At 35.0% G+C, this 25,387-nt stretch overlaps 1 protein-coding gene across 2 annotated transcripts in view; it reads right to left on the reverse strand.

Annotated features, from left to right (window-relative positions):
• Positions 1 to 25,387, reverse strand: part of cntln (centlein, centrosomal protein) — a 154,738-nt gene that overhangs the window by 33,789 nt on the left and 95,562 nt on the right. For both annotated transcript variants that reach the window (XM_041263915.1, XM_041263906.1), the window contains exons 16-22: positions 24,952 to 25,043; positions 22,049 to 22,578; positions 20,323 to 20,455; positions 13,192 to 13,282; positions 12,496 to 12,716; positions 4,558 to 4,761; positions 870 to 967 (exon numbers count right to left, since the gene is read on the reverse strand). In XM_041263915.1, the coding sequence (XP_041119849.1) occupies positions 870 to 967; positions 4,558 to 4,761; positions 12,496 to 12,716; positions 13,192 to 13,282; positions 20,323 to 20,455; positions 22,049 to 22,578; positions 24,952 to 25,043 (1,369 nt within the window). The remainder of the gene's footprint in view (positions 1 to 869; positions 968 to 4,557; positions 4,762 to 12,495; positions 12,717 to 13,191; positions 13,283 to 20,322; positions 20,456 to 22,048; positions 22,579 to 24,951; positions 25,044 to 25,387) is intronic.

Raw genomic sequence — 25,387 nt, forward strand, 5'->3', positions numbered from 1 at the left:
CTTCCTCCTCTTCTGTATGTTCTATTTTGTTTTGATCTAGTTTGCATCATCAAACTGATAAATAATAAACTCTTCCTTCAGTACAAAACCACTTTGTCTTTTAAACTATGAATTCAGGAGTGTGCATGCATTGTGACAACCCAACAGCGTTATCTAAAAGTTACATTATCAAGAAAACAATCCAGTAAATCTGGAAAGGCTTTATTTTTTGCAATTGCTTGAAGCCACATTTTGAATATTTAGAATATAGTAATGAGGGTAAAGCATTCCTAGATAGCAGATTTTCCTGCTCTTACCTACACCAGTAACAAGAACTAACTGTAGGATCGAAAACTCCTGCAAGCACCTTTTGCCTGTTTTAAAAGCAGAGCTTGTCCTTTGTGGCCTGCAAAATCTCAAAAAATGTCTAACCCACGTTGAGACAATAATAATAATAATAATTTTTTTCAGATTAGAAATTGACCCAGACAGTCTGGTACCCTTTGCATATAAATTGTATATTGTAATATCTGCAACTATGAATTGACTAATTGCACATTTGTTAAATGCTGAACAATTGTACTGTATATGTGCAATGTCTGTATGTTTTCTGGAAAATACATATTTTTCTCTCATATAAAACACTTTTTGGAATGCGCAGAGATGGACTTGTACATTATTTTTATGGGATCGTAGTCCCAACTGGAATAGAATATGAGCTGAATTGTTAGCATTCTGAATTCAGGTTTAGTATAGTTTGTCAGGGGATCTTATTTCCTATACTGGACTAAACACAAAATAAACACCAGAAAATCTTCTACATTCAACTATAGAAGAAGGAATCAGAGCTACCACTTGGTGGCATCAAACTCAACAGATGCTGAACATACTTGTCCTGCAGCTCCCGAAACTGGTCTTCTTTTACTTGGATGTCAGTTTTCAGTACTTTATTGGCAGATACATGCTTTGCGATCTCATTAGTAGAATTCTAAAGATAAAAAAAGTTATTTAATTACTGTGCATGACAAGTGATGGAGACAATGTTAACAGAAAATTTAAACAAGTGAACAAGTGATTAACAGTTAAGGTTCTATCCCATTTAGAAACCAGAATGATAGATTTTAACAACGTACAATTACAACATCCTATCGTTCTATAAACCAAGACAATCAGGTTTCTGAAAACCATTTGTTGGTATGCAACTGAAAAGGTAATGGGTCTTTCAATTTGGAAATGAATATATATATATATATATATATATATATATATATATATATATATATATATATATATATATATTCATAATATATATGTATGATATATATAATATATATATATAATATATCTGTTAAACAGATTCAGTTCAAAGTATTCAAATATATAAATATACATTTAACACCTGGGACCACAAGTGTGGTCATGTCACTCATGGATTTCCTCTACAGAAAATAAATAAATAAATAAATAAAGAAAAGAATTGTTCATATGATTACATACTACAAATCATCTTTCCTGAAAGCCACACAGGTAATTTGGGTCCATTATTTGTGTTTTAATCAAAAATCGAAGGAGGTTCTCATAGTTTTATACTATTTATATCTGAGTTCTGAATTGATGATATGATTACACAACAAAATCATCTTTCACTGATAGCACACAGGTAATGAGACAATTTGTGTTTTAAAAAATCGAAGGGCCAGGTTCTCATAGTTTTATACTATTTATATCTGAGTTGCTTAATTGTGGTTTGGTAAAATATCTTAATTGGATGTTAGGGGTGAACCAATAACTTGGTAGCCTATCGGCTATAAGGAAAGAAAACACAAATCGCCAATTGACAGTTTTTGTTATTTTAGCTGATAATGTACACCGATATTCATGCTTGAATTTCTTCCAGTACAGAATTTATTGTTTGCTCAGGCACGCTTACTAATGACACAAGAACACTGACACTCATTTACATTGTGGTGCTGTGTAACGGGCGATCAACCTGCAGTAAATATGTCTCAAAAGAGCGGTGTTTGTAACTTTTTTTCAATATCTGAAGGATAGCTAAGTTGTGCGCAGCAGAATAGACGATGCTTTTTTAAAAAAAAAATTAGGTTGAATCCTAAATAGCATTGATGGTTTAAGTTTATTATTATTTTTATTATGATTATAATACAATGTACTTCAAAATTACCTTTTGTAATTGTTGTTTATCTTGCTTAATCTTCATTTGCTGCAGGTGTACTGAGCGGTATTTTGAAGCAGAAATTGATTACTGTGCCTTCCTTTGTTAAGTAACACATTCGAAGTTTGAGTGAATGTAAGTGGAAATGTAATATTTCTATGGCTTTTTTTTTTTTTTTTAAATGAACAATTTAAGTTGTGCTGAATCTTTAAGCACTGTATGTTTAAAATAAGAATTTAATGAACGTTGTTACAATTGACATCGCATAGGCTACATTTCTTTTCTACTGAAGAGCATTGGAAGAAAATATAATATGCAAGTTCTGACAGCAAGTGGCTATAAATAATAATAATAATAATAATAATAATAATAATAATAATAATAATAATAATAATCTTCATTTTTATATAGCGCCCTTCATAGGGGACCACCATCACAAAGCACTTTACAAGATATGAGACTAGGGTGTGTGAATTGTGCACCAACTGCAGTTTAAAGTTAGCAATTTATAAATGTTAATGTCACATTGCATATTTTTTTCTACAGAACTGTTTTTACTAGACTACATGATGTGTAACAAATGTATAAATTACTGTCAAGGACACAATATAACGCAACAAGTAAACAATACCTGATCATTTTTGTCACAAATACAACATGTAAACGATATCTGTTCAATTTTAAACATCCACAATTATAAAACAGTTTAAATATAGGCTATATGTAGTTTACAATAGCTTATCTGCACTATCTATTATTATCGGTATTGGCCAAAATTAGTAGATAATCACCGGCCAAGAAAATCTTTATCAGTGCATCCCTATTGGATGCATTTTCTTTCTTTTTTGAATATGAAAATCTAGCCTTACAACAAAATGGCAATTTATAAAGTTGCTATACCCATAATTCTTTGGAGATCCACTTCTTTCAAGCTTTTCAGTTGAACTTGCTCTGTGACACTTCTTGATTATATTGCTCTGATTGTGGATTTTGGTATTATTCCATACTTCTTTGATACTGTTCTGTAGCTATTTCCTTTGTTGTAGTTTGCTACAAGCTTTTTTCTCAAATGTGAATCTCTTTTGTTTTGACCATTATCTGCCATGTTGCCAAAATGTTGTTCTTCAACAAATATTGGGAATAATTATCCCCTTTTTAAGCAGACCCAGACACCAAAATTAAAGTTTTTATGCACTTACGTGCAGTTTAATTAAGTAACAGAAATAAAAGAAATAAAAAAACCTACTACAACATGGAGTACTAACTAAACTTTTTTTTACAGGTCTAATTAAAAAAAAAAACAGCTAAGCTGTTTACATATTAAAACAACTTTAGAAATACACACAAACAAAAAGGTTTACACACTACCTTTTGATAAACCACACAGGTCTCTTCACAATGGCAGCCTCTTGTCTTCACAGACTGCAGAGTGCCCAGAACAAACATTTTTCCCTGGTTATATACCTGCCGGTGTACCTCCTCCTGGCTCACTCCCATGGCATTCTGGGGAATATAGGGAGTGTCCCCTCTACCTCTCCTCCCCCTAATCTGCCACATATCCTCCCCCCTGTGTGCAGCACATCAGCCACTCCAGATCCTCCAGGTGGAACACAGTAGGAGACCAGGCTGGTGCACCGACCTGGGTACTAGGTCCAGCACAGGGAGGTCCGTGCATTTCGACAGGATGTTCAGGAGTATGCGGCAAGGGACCAAGCATTTGAGTATCCTAATTTCAACTATTGTTTCTATTTTCAAGTAGTACAAGACCCGCAACGCTCCCTCGGTTTTGAAGAAAGAAGGTTCTTTCACCGAGAACAAGTAGAAGAATTGTAAGGAAGGTTAATAACAATCCCAGATTGACAGCCAAAGATATTCAAAGTGAACTGGCTGCAAGTGGGACTGGGGTTTCCATTTCAACCATAGGTCGAGTATTGGATGGTGAAGGTCTCAATGGTCACAGGCCAAGGAAAAAGCCACTCTTAGGAAAGCATCACACGGACATGTCATTTGAATGATGGATAGGAGTTCTGGTCAAAGGTTTTGTGATGAAACAAAAATCGAGTTATTTTGTCATGCTGACAGTCATTATGTTTGGAGAAAGTCTGGTGAGGCGTACAAAGAAAAGAACACCATAACTGTCAAGAATAGAGGTGGTAATATCATTCTATCGGATGATTTTCCACTAATGCCACATTTAATTTAGTTCCAGTATATAGTATACTGGATTCCATATCATACCAAAAGATATTGCCGAAATGATATCATCTGAAATCCCCCGCTACAAAACTTGGTGCAACTGGACGTTCCAACATAACATCTTTCTCGCTAAGAGGTTAATGAGAACAGTTCATCGTCAGCTAATTAATAGTGTATGGTCCACCACAAATTAAACATTCTTTACCGACCTTTAATTTGTTCTGCAACTGTTTTATTTCCAGTTCCAAGTTCTTTGTAGAGGATGTCGGGGTGTCCCGAGTCAAGCCTGGGGTCAGAGGTGGCTGAATTTCAGTTGACCTTGCGACTTGGGCCTGCTGTTCTTTCAACTGCTCAATTCTTTTCTCTAACGCATCCTTCTGTTGCTGGAGCTCAGCCAGGTCAGAGGTCAACTTCTGTTTGAAATGGAGAGAGAGGGAGTGAGGCAAGTAATAATTTAGATTAACATGAACTCCACTGTGTATCTATTAGACAGCATGTCTGTGGATTGGGTTACAGCTAATTACATGAGGCATGTCTGACAGGGTGTGTTGCGAAGAGTTGAGTCTTTTGTCAATTACAGCTTGACAAACACATTCCTTTTGATGCAAACAAAATATTTTGATCATCTAATTGCAAATGTTGTAGATATGCAAATGTTTTTAGGTTAATGAAATGGCTGATCACTTGAAATTCATTAGTGACATTTTCAAATAAGTAGTAATCCAACCATTTCTTTCATTTCATTGCATTGCTTATACACTAGGTGTGAGTAACCTGTTTTTTTTTTTTGTTTTTTTTGTTTTTTTTTAATGAAAACTGGCTCTATTCCAGAGTCCAATTAATGTTCAGGTCACAAACTATCAAAATATATACAGTAGGGCTCATTAACTCTTGTCAGACAGGACTCTGGACATTTGAAGAGATCTCTTGTGTGGTAGCCCTTATATATTTGAATATGACACTCTTGTATGTGTTACAGTAACAAATGATGTCAGCTAGCGCCACTATGACTACAATTTTAGAAAGGCAAACTATGAAGGTATGAAACAGAGACTAACAGAAGCAGATCGGAGTAAAAGAGAGAAAACAGCTGGCTGTTTTCTAAAAATGTAGTACTAGAGGTGCAACATAACTACATCCCAAAAGTAAACAAATCTAAATCCAAAACAAAATTGCCTATATGGTTTAATAGATCAATTAAAAAAAAATATTCCGAGAAAAAAGGCACAGTGCGTTTAAAGGGGACAAAGCACACAGAAAGAGTACTTGGAACTGCAAACACCATTCAAAAAGGAAGTTAGAAAGACCAAGAGAGAGACACAAATGAGCATTGCTAAAGGGGCCAAAACCAATTCCAAAAAGTGTTTCCAGTATTATAACAGCAAGAGAACATTCAAAGAGCAGGTTAAATGTCCAAGAGATACAAATAGCAAAATCATAGACAAAGAAAAAAAAATAGCAAACATATTACATGATTACTTTTCATAAGTTTTTACAAAGGAGGATATGGGCAACATGCCCCACATGGGTCGACCTGTTCCTATCCAGTTTGAAATAACTTTAGCATAACAGAAGCACAAGTGTTAAAGGGACTAGGAGCTCTTAAAATAAACAAATCCCCTGGACCGGATGAGATCCTCCAATAGCACTCAAAGAAATGAAAGATGTTATTTACAAACTGCTAACCAAGATCAAGCAACAGTCTCTTGACACAGGGGTTGTACCGACAGACTGGAGAATTGCAAACGTAATACTGATCCACAAAAAAGGAAACAAAACCGAACCAGGTAACTACAGACCAAATATATAAACTTATATGTAACTTACATGTAAACTTATGGAAACTAGAATAAGATCCAAAACGGAAAATTACCTATAAGGTAACAGCATCCTGGGAGCATTTTAGGAAAGGGAGATAGTGTCTAACTAACCTGCTTGATTTTTTTGAGGATGCAACATTGACAATGGTTAACTGCAAAGCATATGACTTGGTTTATTTAGATTTCCAGAAAGCTTTTGACAAGATCCAGCATAAAAGAGATTCAGGGAAATGTATGCACATGGATTAGGGAGTGGTTAACATGTTGAAAACAGAAAAGTACTGATTAGAGGAGAAACCTCAAAATGGAGTGAGATAACCAGTGGAGCACCATAGGGATGAGTATTATGTCCTGTGCTATTCCTAATCTACATTAACAACTTAGATTCTGGTATAGTAAGCAAACTTGTTAAATTTGCAGATGACACAAAAATACGAGTGGCAAACACCGTTGCAGCAGCAAAGGTCCTCCAGAACTGGCCAGACACATGGCAAATTACATTTAATTAAGTGTAAGATACTGCAAACAGGCAATAAAAATGTGCATTATAAATACCATATGGGAGACACTGAATTGAAAAAGAAACCTATGGCCTAGGAGTTTATGTTGACTCAGAAATGTCCCCATCTAGACAACGTAGGGAAGCGATAGAAAAGACCAACAAGATTCTCAGATATACTGTAAAAAGTGTTGAATTTAAATCAAGGGAAGTAATGTTAAAACTTTACAACGCATTAGTAAGACCTCATCTAGTATACTCTGTTCAGTTCTGGTCACCTCGCTACAAAAAGGATATTGCTGCTCCAGAAAGAGTGAAAAGGAGAGAGATCAGATTTATTCCGGGTTTAAAAGGCATGTCATATGCAGACAAGCTTAAAGAATTGAATCTATTCAATCTTGAACAAAGACTACGCTGTGATCTGACTCGAGCATTCAAAATTCTAAAAGGTATTGACATTGTCGACCCAAGGAACTTTTTCAACCTGAAAAAAAGAAACATGGACCAGGGGTCACAAATGAAGATTACATAAAGAAGCATTAAGAACAGAAATAGGAGACACTTTTTTACAAAGATAATTGTGAGGGTCTGGAACCAGTAATGTTGTTGAGGCTGACACCCTGGGATCTTTCCAGAAGCTGCTTGATGAGATTCTGGGATCAATAAGCTACTAACAACCAAACGAGCAAGATGGGCCAAATGGCTTCCTCTCGTTAGTAAAATTTCTTGTTCCATATATATATATATATATATATATATATATATATATATATATATATATATATATATATATATATATATATACACACACACATATATATATATACACATATATATATACACACACACAGCTATTTTTAGATTAGATTGCTGATTAAGACAATTACTGTACCTAATGTCAACCATTGATAGTTTGTGAAGTACTTTGCAAATGTTAAGTGTTTATTTGTCCTGCCTCTATTCTCAGTCCTTGTGTTAACCAAGTTTTTTTTTTTTTTTTTTTTTTTTTTTTTTTTTTTTTTTACAGTAAGTTAGAAATAGAAATGTTAACTGACTTCAATTAATCTATTGATTTTGCAAAGATGATAATTTCACATAACCACACTGTGCTGCCTGAATGGCATATGTTGATATTAATATGCATGACTGTTAGCCTGAAATGGGCAAATTACCATTCCATATTTTACCTGCCACATACAAGTGTCAAGCAACGTTTCTTTAAGCTACTGACATCCCAATTTTTGCATATAGACGTCGTCACTACTGCTAGGCAAATTCTCCTAATTAATGCTAATTTTCGATTAATTATTTTCTCTCTCTCTTTCATGGTTATCTAATAAAGACGAATAAAGCTTCATTGAGCACATTCAAGACAAGAATGACACTTGAGTGGTATTCGATTATTAAAAGGTCATATTAAAGATGAGTTTTCAATTAGCAAAGCTGCTTTTAATAACTTCCAAGGCACTGAAAATGCCAATCTGTCATAAAGTTGTACAATCAGATTCCTGTGAAAATTACAGATATCCATTTCAACAAGGTAACTTATTGTGAGTTCTCTCACTAACTTTATTTGGTGTACAGAACAAACTGGTAATTGCAAATCTTTTTTATTTTTTTATTTTGCAGAACAGATTAAAGAACGTCATGAAGTAAGAGGTAGAGGTATAGTATTGTACATTATTAATTTATTGATCAACTGGATGCACATGGCATTTCAAAACAGAAGATGACAGCTATTAACTAAGCTGCATGGTCACTTAATTTTGGTATATGAACATGTGCTGATGATAACACTTTAGGTAATGCACTCACTTATTTTTCTTATGAATTGTAAACAGATGTCCAGAGAATTCTAAGTAAATATATATCCTGATCTAAAACAGAGGCCACTTCATCTCTAAATTTAATCTATGTATGAAAAAATATTACACAGGTTCAACCTATAAAAAACAAGTTATTCAAGACATAGGCTTTGGTTCTATTTATACATATATATTTTTTAATTCTTTAAAAATCATGGTCAGTTAAAAAAAAAAAAAAGTTTAAATTGGATGTTGTTTTGAATTAGAATTTTTCTATATACTAATCAAATTCTTGAACTACCCAATTCACCCCAAATCAATTAAATCTCTTAATTTTAGTATTTTCTTTTGTTGTTGATTTTCTACACAGTGTGTCATTTATGAGAATTCTAACATGTTTTCCTTTGTCAAATGTAATTAAATGAAAACACACAGTATGTATGGTAAACCCTACTACTTTGTGTTAACACTTTACCCCTTCTGTGTATAACATTTCTGCTTATAGGTTCAGCTGGCAATAAAAAAATTAATTAAAAAAAAACTTGTTGGCTTCTCATGCTTATATTATTCCACCCGGATTCTTGACTAAGCTCCTGATTTTTACTCAGTTTGCCCCAGAAACATGATCCGAGTGACATTTCACAAATTCCTGGATAAATGTTGTTACACTGCCAGCGGAGAGGCAGGCTGTGTCACGCACAGATCAATAAGAGAACTGTGTTTCATCAGCCTCACAATCAGGAGTGCTTCATCTGGCAAGAGCTACAGCCCTGGAGGATCTGACATACGTAAGACTGGATAACATGAAAGTGGTTGTTTACTTTACAGTGACTTAAAAGAAAAGTTAGAAGAAAATTAAATGCTTTGCCATTTAAAAAAAAAAAAGATTATTAAGGTTAAAATAAAATGAAAGTTAAACAATATATATGGTTAAGTGTGTAATTATACTGTAACTTTAATCACAGAAGTCAGGATGTCTATTAACATACAACCATCAAAGTCAAGGGAATGAGAATATGAGCAGCTTAAAACTACAGTATTATACTAAATGACAGACAATATGACAGAATACAGTACTGTAGAAACAATAGGATTTATGCATTTTCAATATTCCAAAGCTGCTGCAACGTAGAGCACATATGGGTAAGTGAGGTGAATGCGTGTTTACTTTTCAAAACCTCTGTATCCATTTAACTTTTTTTTGGCCACGGCACTGGATACATGTGTGCTTGTTGCCACTGAAACTCACTCCACCTATACGTTTCTTAAAAAAAAAAAAAAAAAATGTTTATGATAAGACTCTGCTGCTATAAATGTATATCTACAATATGCATTGTATAGATACATCACTTAGAAGTAAGCTTTGTACAGCAGTAACGCAGGACAAGTGAAAGCAGAGTTTGTTGAAAAATAGTGCCAACTTTGGAAAAAGTAATTTCTTGTGTATTTCCTGAAGACAGTATATTTGACAATGTATGAATTTAGACATCTATGTGCACAAATAGCAAACATATACTTCAAAAAATATCTGCACCCCATCACTTTTGAAATTACCATAACTTTAGACTTCAATGACTTCTGTTTTTCACAACTTTTAACGTAAATTATTTGTTGAGGCTGAACTTTCATATCCAAATCATCCACTGTAAAAGTAATTCTAACTAGCCAGCTAAAACCCTTCTGTACCATTCAAAAGTGTAATCAGATGATTGGATTGGATAAAGGCATCTATCAACAAATAAATACTAATAATTATAATTTCTGACTGATCTCCCATTAATGGGGTCCTAATTATACATATCCTGTAGACCACACACATATTTCTTGGGCAGTATTTGTAATGTTGCATATAACATACTGCAAGAGGTGCACAAGGAGGATATGATTGTTTTAATAAAGCAGAGAAGTTTGCTAACATGCAATACTGTCCGTGAGGCTGATGTCTTCTAAGTAAATAGTTCATTGACATTTTTATTCTGCTTTTGGTCATTTTCATTTTTTGTTCAAGAAGTTCAATAATTATACATTTTCTGTAAATAACACCAATAATTAAATTAAATTGAAATAACTCTTTATTGTTAAAGAGTGTTTATGTAAAACCAGCATTTACAATATAACTTCATATAACTAAATATTGTTCTGAGTGATAACGTAAATCTTCTATATTGACCTGTAACGGAGAGATCTGTGCTGACTCTGCTGGCGTGTTCACGGGCTGCAGGAAGAGGGCAACAGTCGTCCAACAACCGCCTGTGAGTCATGGCAGTGACACGGGGAGGTGGGAAAGTGGGTGTGTGGACTTTTCCCCTCTCTGAATGGCTGAGAGGCGAGTCTTGGCAGATTGCTAGCCCTATAAAAAAATGCTCTGCTGTTTCCTCAGGTCTGCCCACTTAGACGCAACGAGAGTGCGGAAGCTCTGATCCAGGACCGGGAATCAGGCGAAACAAAGAGTTTCATAGCGAGACAGAGAGAGCGGGGAACCCTTGGGCAGACCCAGGCGTACTGTGAAAGAACAGGATAGTTAGCCTACAGAGTAGGACGGTGATCCGGGTCGTGCGGGTAGCGGCGACCGGGATAACGCTGCCGAGTGCAGCACCTTTTATTTGTAGTTTATTACTGTTTTATTTTCCATTGTTCTTTTCGCCTTCTGTTATCATTATTATTTCTTTGAGCACCTGCGAGTGCACTTGCTGTTCACGTACCAGCTGTGGTATTTCCGTAGTGCTGTCTATCATCGTTGATAGGCAGCCCACGGTCAACAGTGCCCTCTGCCGGAAAAAGCAAGAACTGTTTGCAAATAAAACTGGGCATCTGTGTGGTGTTTTCAAGTACACCTGTCTGTCTCCTAGTCAGTGAATTACCCACACCCCTTTCACACGACCTTTACGTTGTCTTTTAAAATTTTTCTACTATAAGTGTTTTTAATATAAAAAAAATTAAAACCATCGCTTAAATAAAAACAATTTAACATATCCATCTTGAAATGTCTACGAGACGATGTGTTACCATGGTTACCATTGTACTTATTGCATAATTTCCGTTATGTACACATATTTATATATTTTGTGGGGACAACTTGGCATGCTTCCCTTCTGTGCGTTTATTTACCATGCTAACACGGTATGGAAATAGTAGTCATGGAAACGAGGTATAAGTGTTGGGTTTGGGTTGGGTCGGGGGTAGTTTGTATATTATAGTTCGGGCTCAGGTCGGCTCAGGTCAATGTGTTATCACTGAGTGGATTATGGTGTTTTTAATTTTAAAGTGAATATTTTTTTCTTCCTCTGTGTGCACATGCTTCCTAAAACTCACTTCCTACAACTCACTTCCTGCTTCATAATCTTTGAAAAACTACTCGCCATGCCAAGAGAAATTGCTTCTCTTAATATCATCTCCACTTCATTTTGTGCAGCTTACCAAATGCTGCATGGAATGGCTTTACCAAGTAACCACAGGATAGAATTAAATTCCAACTCAACTAACAACCAATAATCATCTCAGCTGATAAACTGACATTTTGTGCAGCTAGTCAAATGCTGCGTGGGCGGTGTTAATGGGATAGAGTTCAGTTACAAAACACCAACATCACCAAATTTTAAAGTCAGTCTTATACAAATGCGCACACACACACACACACAAAGTACTGATAGCTCTCATCAGATGAAAATTCATACCTTTTTTCGTTCTAGTTAAATGATACAAAATGTACTTGTCCTGTAATAAACTATATGCATTTGTTTAAATGCAAAGAACAACTACATGCACAGTATTAAAACAAGCCTCTTTAATTCACCATTAGTTTTGTTTATATTTTTCTGGCACTTGTAATGTGCTGTCATAGACAAAACGTTTATATCATGAGCCGCTTTATATCACAACGGCAATCATGATACAAAGCAGGTTCACCTGTATATAGGCTGACCTTTTGATACAAGGACAAGCTTGTCAGCCATGTACTTATTAAGCATAAGGGCAAAGGCTTTTGTTGTGCAGCCAATGCAAAATACATATATTTTTTGTTACCTGTGTAACCTGCTTGCTGAGCTGAAATCTCTGGTTGACCAAGTTCAACTGTGATGTTAGCTTCTCGTTGGTTTCTCTTAGCTCCCTCGTGGTATTTAGGGCTGCTCTCCTTCCAGTTTGTAGAACAGCTATCTGCTGGTGTAGAGACAAGATCTTCTGCTGCAGTGACAGTGAGAAAACTCTCTTTTGTGCCACAACCTTCTTTTTATTTGGTTTACTTTCTGATGGAAAAATACAAGAAATCAGTTATGAAACTATATATAATGAGCATCACACTATATCGATATATATTATCTATATATATATTATATAGATCCTATATATATATATATATATATATATATATATATATATATATACACACACACACACACACACATATACATATAGAAACAAGCTCTCACAAGTTTTATTTTCTAAGAATCATGAGCTTAATGCCAATTATCCCTCTTATTTACAACCCCCCACCCACCCACCACCAACAGGTCAGTGGAAACAAATAAAAACACCAAAATGACAATGTGTGACTTTTTCTTTTCAATTTTGGATTCAGATGGGTTATCCCCTGTGGAAATCCTCTCTATCATACTATTTCAATTTTCTTAACTTAAAAAAAATAACTACTGTATTAAAACATAATTGCAGTGTTGCAACAGCGACAAATACACATTTATTTAAAAGATATACAAACTTTACCACTGTTAGCAGCTTGTTGAGTATCCTGATGTGGTTTGGCATTTTTCTTTCTGTAAAAACGTCTCTTTTTGTTTTCTTTGTCTGCGTAGTTCTAAAAAACACACATGAAATGAAATGTAGTTTTACACTTAATTTAACCCTCATAAAAGTTACTATCAACCAGAAAGAACAGTACAGAGCAGTTATGACTAGCAGCGATTTGATCAATCAAATCACAAAAATACAATGCTTGATTTTTACTGAATCAATGTGTAAATTCATTAGTTTTATTTAGTGGTTCAAGTATTAGGTTTTGGTAGAGCATCTTTGCATGGTTTACAATTTTTCTATTAAACCGGTACTGCACTTGATTTAAAATCATTGAACAGTATTTACAGGGAAGTGTTAGATCTTTAAAAAGTAAATATGCAATGAAAGAAACCCGTTTTGGGTTGTACTATAAGGATCAGCACTGATCCTGAGCTCAATTTCAGCTCAGGATCTTTTATTTTTATTTTTTATAAATGGAGGAACTTCAACACAAATGCTTAATCATAGACTGTAAGATAAGACGATAGCGTGTATTTCATGATCGGCAAATGTCTCTTCAGGTTTATTGTTACAGCGTGCTGTAATGCTTTCTTTTTCTTCAAATAAACAAATAAATCACTGGGTATAACATCTAGTAAACAAAACAGGATAGCACAGTATATATGTTTGAATCATGTCATGTTGCCTAGGTCCATTGTATTTTAGATGTTCATTTACTATCAGATTGGTACACTTTAAAACACAACCATGTCTAGAATATAGAAATATACATTGGAATTATAGAATTCAGTTTCTCCAAATACAGAAATAAATTATGGATATGCATAAAATTACAACTATTATGTGTTGACAAACTGTACTCACGTTATCCTTTTATTGATTTTAATGAACGGTTAATACTTACTTAAATCTAAAAATAATTCTAACAGTATCTATCAATTAGCTACAACAATTTCACTCACCCCATTTATTAGGTTTTTGGAAGAGTGATTCATTTTCATTAATGAAATATATGCATAGTCTGCACAATGTATTTAAACACACAAAATAATTTTTAATAAGCATGGGATTTAAGTATTTCGTTTTTATTGATGTCTATTTATTTAAACAAGATAGTTTTGTGTAATAAAAAGATCATTTTGCTGTATCATTTTAAGTTTACTGTCTCAATTTAATATGAAAAGATGAACTATGTAGACAGTTAAAAACCTCAGTGTAATGACATTAGTAAAGAACACAGAGCTATGGTGAGCTCCAAACTTGAAACATTTTCCTATTCCATTGTACAACGGGTGCAACAGTGCAAGACTAGAACACTCTCCTCTATCTCTGTCCATCTGTTTGCCATTTTTACCCCAACATTACTGTGATCTCAGGATGTATACACATTTGACACCCAGGGTCTTTTAATTACATGCCAATTCACATTGGTCAGTTTCCCTAGTTACGACGTGTGCTGCTCCAGGATCAGATCAAGATAACAGATCAGTAGAGTCTGATCCAGATGTGCATAGTATAACACCTTCTCATGATCTGGTTCCAGTGATTCTAGAAGTAAACTTGACTGTGCATATAAATGGTTCCAAAACTGCAGAATCCTGCTGTCAGATGCAAATTAGGCCAATATATTTAAATATAAATCATACAAGCATATCAGTTCTTCATGGTTTTCTTCCTTTGTTTCTATATCTTTGGTGTGCCAGATAATATACTTTTCTTAGGGCAGTTCACAAAAGTGTATGAAGAAAATACACTCCAACATATAAGCACATTTGTATAAAACATTATTTCTATCACAATATTGCCACTGAAAACTCACAAATATGCACATTTCCCAATCTATGTAATATCACATTGTCAAATTTTGTTTTTTAAGTTCTACATGTGTGAATATGTGTGGGTTTGTCACAAAGACGGCTGTAGTGGGTGACGTCAGACCAGAACCAGGAACCAACAAATAATAAACAGAGAGGTGGAGTTTGGTGAAGCTGAGCAATTGTTTTCGCTCAGCATTTAATAATTGAACAGACAGAAAATAAAAGGTTGCAAAGACAAACAACACACAGGACACGGCTCTGGCAGCCAAAACAAAGAGACAAACAAAAAACAACTACACAGCAAACACGGTGAGCTGCTATTATTTACTTTGATTATTATAACATGCTCCAATCCTGTTCTCCACTCACCGAACACACAACCCCGAGTGAGTGAAAACATGCTGCTTTTATACAGCTGTACCAAGACTCGATTGCTAAATCAATCATTAAATTGGAGTCTCGGGTACAACTGCACATGAATTAATAAAGTGCAATTCCCCGTGCTCACATATTATTACATTTAACCTGCAAGTGAAGTGCTGTGCAATCCTTGTGCCTAAATACAAATATACATTTTAAACCACTCGTTTGACACAGACCCATTTATAGCCCGTGTACCACTGAATATATACCAACACTAACACACTTTGCCACAGGGTTGTTTTCAAATGGCTTGCTTGTTTACATATTTCAGTACGTGTTTTGCAACAGTATGCAGAGGAATTAAATGTAGCAGAGACGAAAATGTGTGAAATCAGTCTTCATTTTCATTTAAAGTAGAAGGCAGGGGGGTATGGTGGTCCTACCCCCACCAAAAATGAATTTCAGGGTTTTGCAGGGGTCTAAAACTGCATATCCTGGGCCTAAATATGTGTCTTAATAGGGACACAATTCAAAATAAGTGTATAACTTTGTTTATTGTTTTTTTATGATTTTAGGCGTCCAGATTGAAAAAGCAAGTAAATGTTACTTATGTGCCTATGAAAAGTAATAAAATGATTTATATTTCAATTTTAAAACCAGAAATTTGTCTTAGCACACAGCCATTTTCAAAGTAAATAAAGTCATCGTATTTAAGGAAACTGTTTGGCTTTGCAATAATTTATTACATAGAAAATTGGTAAAAGAAAAACAAAACAGACACCAATGAAACAGAGAAATTATATTTAAGGCACAAAAACAAACAATGTCACATTATATAGATACCATAATACCACCTTAGACTGAAGAGAAAAATGTGAAGCAATTTCTAAATTAAAAGACATAAGATAGAAGCAGTATTAACTGGTAGTAAATTTGAATACGGAAGTTAAGCCATGAGCCGAGTTTTGTTTTAAATTTTTTTATGTATTCCATATTTTCTTTAGCATTTTATACAAAAAAGACCAATTTTAAGTTTCTAAAAATATTAATGGAATCAACCAGTCCCTACATTTATTTGTAGTCTTCCAAGATTCCGGGTATACATACTTTCCCATGGCACCGTTTCTCATTAACTACCGAGCCAGAGAATGAGCAAGTGCATTCATAAATAAATAATTAAATACATTTTTAAAAATGCATTTGCGATTTCTAACACTGTTGATTTTATAGTTTTCAGTAGTTTGTTTCTGTTGCACTTTCTGTAAACATTAATGCGATTTCTACAGTGTCATATATATTTTTTTGGTTTTGTTTAGTATTTTTTTCAATTCTGTTAACTGTTGCTTTATTAAAATAAGTACAAATAACACTAAATAATGTATTGGCATTTACTTGAACAAGATAGCTTGAAAGTAAAAGTCCAGTACATAAATGTCACGTAATATGTATATGAAAAGGAAAAAACATGATAATTGCTTATCAAATGGAAAAGACTAATGTTGAAACGGAAAATCACTTTGGTCTACAAATTACATTTATATACACACATGGTTTTCAATATTTCTTATTCATTTTAATAATACAGATTATCACAAACAGACATACCACTTCCTTAGGAGATTGTAGTGGATCGACCCAGGGTCTCGTGAAGTATTTGCAGGAACTCAAAGAGACAGTTGATTGAGTTTCAAAAGTGTGGTGGTTTTTATTAAGTTCACAATAATTATTGTTCCTTTGTAAAACACCTCATTGGCACAAGCAATGAACTTTGAACATAGAAAAAAACAGTTTTAACAAACACTTTACCTAAATTTATACTAGTTTTTAATGCAAAAAAAGAAACCTGGCTTCAGCACCCATCATTGTTTTATTATTATTTCCAAGCCTGTAGAACGCAGCTACTGTTTGCTATCTCTCTCTCCTACGGACCCAGGCTCTGGCTTTTATATCCCTTACTCGAGGAAACCCCGCCCAGGATTGATCCAAAATAATACCTACCTATTTTAAAATCTTTTCAGAGATTTTTTTTCCCTAAAACCCCACAAAACAATAATAAATAACCATACTGCACATTCATGTTCACCATCCCTTATTTATAAAAACAATTTACATTAATCTAAAAATTACAATACAATAGTGCTTCCCTACTCAGTGGTACTGTCCCAGGAACTCCAACCCATTAACATACTGGACGCGCAAAAAGTGCTATGCCTCTTTCACCCGCTATACAGTACTCTGAAAGCTTAAATCCGCCACAACCAACATGGCTCCCGCTAGGCAACTCTGCCCCTCACCATCATGGCGCGGCTCTGGCTATGCTGCTTCAACACACCCAACCCTCTCATCCTTTCTTAAAATAACTGACACGTTCACTTTTAAACAATAACCTAGCACTAGTTATCACTCGGTAACTTTTACACTCACATTTTTAATACCAGCATTATAAACTGAAAGTTAGTTTGTGTATTAAATTTCTTTAGCTACTTTTGTTTTTCCCGTCCACCTATCTCTCTGACCATGTGCACCTGTTCAGGGAGACAACAGCGTTCAGCTTTCTGTAGCACATATTACTTTTTTTTTTTTTTTCCCCATATCATGTCTGGCATTTTACAATTCTTTCTAGCATATATTTGTTTCCTTTTGTTTGTTTTCCCCATAGGTTCCCACCAGTTACCGACCGTATGTAGGTTATTTACTAAACTCATACAGCAGAGTTTTTTCCCTTTTGGTTTTTCCTTCTATAACCACATCACCCCCTCTACCCAGTCATCTAAACAAATACACAGTTTCATTTTAATATTGTCTCTGTCCATATAAACGTTTTCAAGGGATGGAACATGCTCCATCACAGAGATTAGCATGAGCTACTATAGGAAATCTGCAGAAGCTTCCCTTTTTGTCTGGTGCTTGCAGTCTGCAACAAAACCCTGCAATACACGGCTTACTAGCTTAAATTTGCATTAAATTAAAGTATGACTACTTATTGCAAAAATCACATTATGTTTATGTAGCACTCTGGAAAAGGGTAAAAATATTCTGGCTGTACGGACCTGCAAATTTCCAATCAATCAGACAAACTTCCCAACAAACAGACTTCCAGCTGCCAATCTCGTACTGTACCGAAAACACTGCAACCTTTCTAGCTAATGGAGCACAAACTAATATTTTAGCCAACTAAAATCTAGCCTCATTCAAAACTGCTTCAGCCAATAATACTGCAGTTTGTTAGAGGGGCGTTTCAATAGATATTCTATTTAACAAGATACTTGACAACGCTCATTTTCAATGGAGACTTCCATTTCACTGCGTGCAAAGCATTGCAGTATATACAGAGAGTAAGTGTATTCATTAAATCATTTAACAGTCCGGTAACACCAGTTACATTAGAAATACAACACATTACAACATAAAATATTAATCAAGGCACAGCAATAAAGTACGGTAAACGAACTTCTGGTAGCAACTTGGACAACGTAGGTAAAAAAAAAAAAAAGTAATGTTCATCCGTATATTTGTTATAAAATGATTTCACAAATAATTAACATACACAAAAAGAATAATGCAATATATCTGATATGATATAGCTTTTCATTTCCTGTTACCCGCTTCTGAAACCTGTCAACAAATATTATCATTGTGCGATCAGCAGTAACTGTATATATGCGCATACGCCGAGGAACAGGACAGTGCTCAGAAAATAGCATTTTTCATAATAATTACATATTGTCATAATTTGCTAATGTTGCTGTTTTCTGCAAAAAACCTTGGGCAAATGTGAAATCTACTTCAAAAAAGTCTGATGCATTTAACATGGCAAAAACCAGCAACATTTCTAAATCCTCCATTGACTCTCCATAGAAATTTTTTGACTGAACTCTGTATATACCGCAATGCTTTGTGCCCAGTGAGACTAGTCTCCATTGAAAATCAGTAGAGTTAATTATCTTGTTAAATAGAATATCTTTTGAAACGTCCTTCTAATGAACTGCAATATTATTGGCTGAAGCAGTTTTGAGTGAGGCTGAATTTTGATTGGTTAAAATATTAGTGTGTGCTCCCATTGGCTAGAAAGGTTGCAGTGTTTTCGGCACAGTGCGAGATTGACAGTTGGTAGTTTGTCTGTTTGTTGGGAAGTTTGTCTGATTGATTGGAAATTTGCAGGTCCATTTGTATTAATGAATTGACAAATTAATTATTATATTAATTAACAAATATGTTTATGAATTACTGTAGAATTGACAAATTTATGGACAAATTGCTGGACAAATTGACCAATTCACGAATTGATAAACTAATTGACAAATTAATGGCCGTATAGTTTTGGCACAAATGACGCTCCATACGTTTTAGCACCCTAAAGGCCTGGACACACCAGCGATTTGCTAACTGGCACTATTTCACTAGGAGAAAATAAACATTTTGAACACTAATCACTGGAACACACAAGCATTGTAAAATATATATATATATATATATATATATATATATATATATATATATATGTATGTGTGTGTATATATATATATACACACACACACACACACACACACACGTATATATATTTTTGAAATAACTACTTTAGGCGGCTTACCTGGCAAAGTAGACGGCAATTTAGCCGACCACTGGCTGGAAATGATACATAAAATAATTCTAACACTTAGAGACACACATTTTTATATTTAAGTATTTTACAATATTAGCATATTTAATCTGTAATAAGCACGCAATGAATACTTAAAATGACAAACATACATTATTACAATGGGCTAGATTCTCAAAGCTATTTTACAGGATACACTAGTTACATTTGAAAATGAATAAACAAATAAGAAACGTAAGACTACTTACAAGCAATCAAACTAAAAACTAAGGAATAATCTGAATTGAATCTAATTAAACTGGGACCGAAAGCAAGTCTCACCTTCAAAGAACTGGGCTGCAGATTCTTCCTGGGTGGACGCAGGTCATCACATGGCCATTTACTTTCCTTATCGTCTGTCAGCGAATCACATGTTTCCTGTGTAGTGGTTCTTTTCTGGGTCTCGTCAGAATCACTGAATCAGAAAAGGTACAGTTTGTTGTCAAAGTCATGATACAGTTTAAGATCTCCTTGTAATAATGTGATCTGCTCATTATTTCCCTACTAGCATGCTTCAGGTCTGCCCTGGAGCAGCCGCCGTCTTAACATTTTACCAAACAGAGTGTAGTGTTTAAAATAAAACACATCTACCACCTCCTGTTTTGTAGGTATTCCTGCAGTAGCCTGTTAAGAAATTAGCTGGGGTAAAATCTGAAAACAGACTTAATATACTCATTTTTACTGGACACCGGATAAGACCATGAAAACTATTTGTTACCGTCACAGCATCCAGTTCACAGTACCTGTTAATTCAGAAACATGTAAATAGCTTTGCTGTAGTAGACTTTTTTATTTGGAAACAAGCTGATACTCGTGAAAAGTTGATGTGGTCTGATCCTATGTCCAGCTGAAAGGTCTGCTACAATGTCTTTCACTCCACTGGTACAAAACACAGCATAAATTTTACATTGTACTTCTTCCTGCACCTTGTTTCCTCTGCAACCAATTTATTCTTAAGGTAGCAATATGTATGTAGACTACACTAAATAAATATACTAGTTCTGAAGGAAATGCTGTCAAAAGCAAAGAGAATGTGGAAATGTAACCCAAAATCGTATAATAAAAAAGGTTCAAAGGGGATGGGATTTGGATTAAAGCACAGAGTTAATGCAAGCCATTACTAACAGCTAGGAATCATCATTTCAGGTCATTTGTATATTAAGAATGCCAGTATTCTAGGTCCGTAAAAAGGGTTTATAAAATTAATATTCACACTCAATGAAAAAGTGATGAGAAGCAGAGGAGTGGATTGCAAATAAAATGGGAACAAATAATGGGTAAGTTTTATTCCAAGTGAGTCCCTGCTACTGTTAAAAGTCAACCAGAGAGCCTTGCTTTTAACCCTTGCTCTTTGGGGAGTTCTTTATTCTTTGAATTTCCCCCTTTAATAGAGAACTGAGAGACCAAATCATTTTTGAACATCATTCAATAAACGGCAGTTCAGTGGCTTTGCATATAACACACAGAAATGGATGGCTCTTAATTTAAAGGATGTTAACAGCTTGTAGACATCTGGTAGAAAGCTGAAATGGGTCATTCAAAATGTATCTAACTAAATTAAGGGGAGGAAAAAAAATTGGTTTCTCATCTGGGATCGACATGTCACAAGATAACTAAACTGACTTTGTAGGCTTGCCTGGGAATCCTTAGCTGTCAGTGGTGAATATGCAAAGGGCCAGCAAATTAAATCAACCTGCCAACCTGTCAATTTCAAGCCTTATGACTGCATGAAAATGGCATCACTGGAAGACATAAAGCATAGCCTTATTCTGGGTTTCCTGGCATCAATTCAACTCCTAGTGTAGCAGTGGCTAACTTTGCATGCAAATTTCAGTCAATAAGCCTGCAGCAAGACATCCCAGAATATTTCAAAGGATTTGACAGTAGTTTTTTTTTTTTTTTTCCTGAATACCAAATACCAGTAGTTGAAATTCAATCTCACATTTGCTTATGCTTTGCATATGCACACTGTCCCCTCTCTGCAGAGCCAAATTAATGAGAGGCATACCTGTCTCCGCTCATGTCCTCCCAGCCGTCTTTATTGAAGTTCTCAAACAGGCTGCTCATCTCCTTGATGGACTGATTGAGAAAAGCTTGTCGGTGTCTGAGATAGCTTTTTCGCCTAGCTTGTTTGAATGTAACCTTGGTACCGGCTGCCCTCAAGCCACACTCACAAGTAGCTCGCTCCTGTGTGGCCGAGGCTAGGGCAGTGTCCAGAGCTCGCTGCAGCCCCTCTGCTTGCAACAGTAACTCCTGGTTCACTTGCTTCAGCTCGTTGGCGTTTGCCACTTGCCTCTTCAGAGAGGCCACTCTCATTTCCTGTTCATCTATCATGACCCGCAGCTCGCTGCGCTCCCTCTTCAACTCTCGGTTCTCCTTCATCAATTCATCTGCATCCTCTCTGGATTCCTCTACTCTCCGCAGACGAGCCAGGGAAGCCATGAGTGAGCTTTTTCCTTTGGTCAGCTCCTCGTTGGCATCTTTAAGTTTCTTTGCTTCCTTTTCTACAGCTCTCAGTTTCCTCTCCAACAGGTTGACCTTAAGTAAATAGACAGACAAATAAACTGTATAGATATGTTTACAAATCAAGGAGTTTTCTCTTCAACTGAAGGCCACTCCACAACTTCCTCATTATTTGTATGTGTTGTGGAAAACTACATTCATGAGAATGTTACTAATGTTACTGAATTATTAGTGGTGAAGACAAACTGTAAAATCAGTATTTAAAGAAAAAAAACACAAAAATAAACTCACATTTTCAATTTGTCCTTAGCCTGGTTTGGTGGTTTTATAAAATAAATGTCCCATTTGTTCTGAGATTATTGCACCCAAGCATAAACAGTTAGAATAAACGTACCTTGAACTTCTTGATAATACTCTGAACGGCACTTTATGACCACTGCACCTGCAACTATTGACTAGCTCCTTCTATCAAAGTCTTTTTTATTTTACAAAGTATCCCAGGTATAACTGTTTTTTGTCCAACATTAGGGAATAAATAAATAAATAAATAAATGTTAAACTGCACCTAAAAGGGAAGAGATCATTAACATTCATGATTGTCCACACATTGCCGAAATGTTTTTTGACTAACTATATACCATGTTTTAAATATGTTCACATACAGACAAATCAGTTCGAGAAAGCTGAAAAGGCTTCTTGTCATGCCACCTCCACAGAGTTTGTAAAATAAAGAAGAAAAGAAAGGTGTTTCTCTCCAAGTGACAAACCTATTAGCGATGAATTAATGGACATTTGACTTTCACAGAAGCACCTTAAATGCAAAAAAACTAAAAACAAAAGACTATTCTCCATGTTAGATTTTTATCTTTATTTTGGCACTGTCTGCCCTCTGGTATGTATGTTACCTTTCAAACAAAATTACAGTTCCTCTGCATTGCTGATTATAGACTGAAATAAACTGTTATTTCAATTACTCACTGTTGCTAAAAATAAATTAATGTGAGCATTTCCTGTTCTCTGCGTTATTATATTTAACATGATGTTTGTCATTCAGTAATAATGCGATGACAGCCTTCATTACCTGACCATATGGCATTTGTTAGAAGTACATGCAAACTGCATCATCTGCTGTAAATTACTTCCCACAACTTAATTCACTGTTCAAGCAATACAGCAGTAAACTCCCAGAAACGCTGCACTAATAAGACTTCCAACCTACTTAAAGTCACACTACTCAATATGTCATTTCTAAGCCATTAAATGTGCCAGTCCTTCCTTAAAGCACAGCTTCGTGGTGGCAGCTCACACGAGACGTGCATTCAGTATTAAGTACCACTGCTTGTTAAATGATCAAGTATTTACTGTGACACTATTTAATCATCCTATCCTACATGTCATATACAATTGTTTACTAGTGATCTTTTTTTTTCTTCTCTAAGTTGTAGGGAATGGTCTAGTTAGTGGTAAGTCTCAGTCTTAATGGTAATTTATAATATATATATGATATAGATAGATATAGATATGAGATATATATATATCTATATTATAATTACAAGCCGTGTCCCCGATTTTGATTAGGTTGGCATGTTTTCAGTTGTAAATAGTGTGTGTGTGTCTGTCACTATTAGGGGCCAGTATCTCACAATTGGTACAGTAGTTTTGACTGCACCTGGAATGAATAAATACACGTGCAATTAGTTTGCATTACTGTCTTTTGACCACTAAGAGAGATGCCTCATAATATATAGGCAGAGTCTGGTCCTCTTGTTTAGGGTGGCATGACTATCCATGTTTATGAAGAGTGTAACTGCTACAGTGAGAAACAGGGAGCTGCTACCAAAACTAAAAAAAAACAGAGAGGAGAGGCTCTGTCTCAGGGAGAGTTCGGTTATGGCTTGAAGTAGGTACTGTCAAAATCACAAGCTTTGAGTAGGCTGTATTGATCAAAACAGTCCAGAGGGAGTTCATGCAAGATATACTTTTCTACAAAGTGGTCACTTTATTAAAAAAAGGGGTGCTTCTACTAGATTACCTCATAATCAACATGCAGCTCATGTCAATCTGTGTTGTTTCTTTAACATTTTTAATTATGTATGGTACAGATTGATGGAAGAAAATCAATGTGTACATTCTAAAGTGGTTTAAAACAGGTGCATATCTGTTTTATATATCATATATAGTTAGATATGTAGTAGTCTAATTTTATATATGTCACATATTTAACATGTGCATTTTTTGTTGTGAAGTAAATGTTCTGAATTTAAAGATTTACTGAATTACGGTAAATGTTTTAACCCTGCAAAAGGTACTGATGGCAGGACAACCTTGAACTGTCACATTGTATTCTACCATTTAAGCATGACACATTTCAATGATCAATTATAAGGTGTTTTTTGTTTTTTTGTTTTATACAAAGTATCCGGCATGTCGTCAAGACATTACTTGTACCATCTTTAATGGCTGCTCCAGATTTTCTTCCACATTCTTTTTGGGTGTGCTGCTCTTGACACCCGTGTCTTCTCCAAGCCTGAAGAGAAGTTCTGCAAGATAACAAAGAGTATACTGTGACTTTAAATGTCCTTCTCAAACAATGCCTTGTCATTTACAAAGTTTCAGTTAGCAATAATTAGGTCATTGTTGCAATGGCTTCCTCACTCCCACACCCCTTAAGACATCACATAATTGTGTGAGAGTGTTATTAGCCCAGTTTTTAAATAAAAGCTTTATTAAGAGTGTCTGTCTCTCTGTATGTATGCATGCATGCATGCATATCCAAGTCTGGGGGTCACAAATAAAGTATAAAACCAAAAGGAAAATGTGCTTGAATGCAGTTGCATTAGGCCCTTTTTCCAACAAGTTTTTTTTTAGCACAGCTTAAACAGTC

The sequence above is a fragment of the Polyodon spathula genome, chromosome 1, assembly GCF_017654505.1.
Source record: "Polyodon spathula isolate WHYD16114869_AA chromosome 1, ASM1765450v1, whole genome shotgun sequence".
NCBI classification, from domain to species: Eukaryota; Metazoa; Chordata; class Actinopteri; order Acipenseriformes; family Polyodontidae; genus Polyodon; species Polyodon spathula.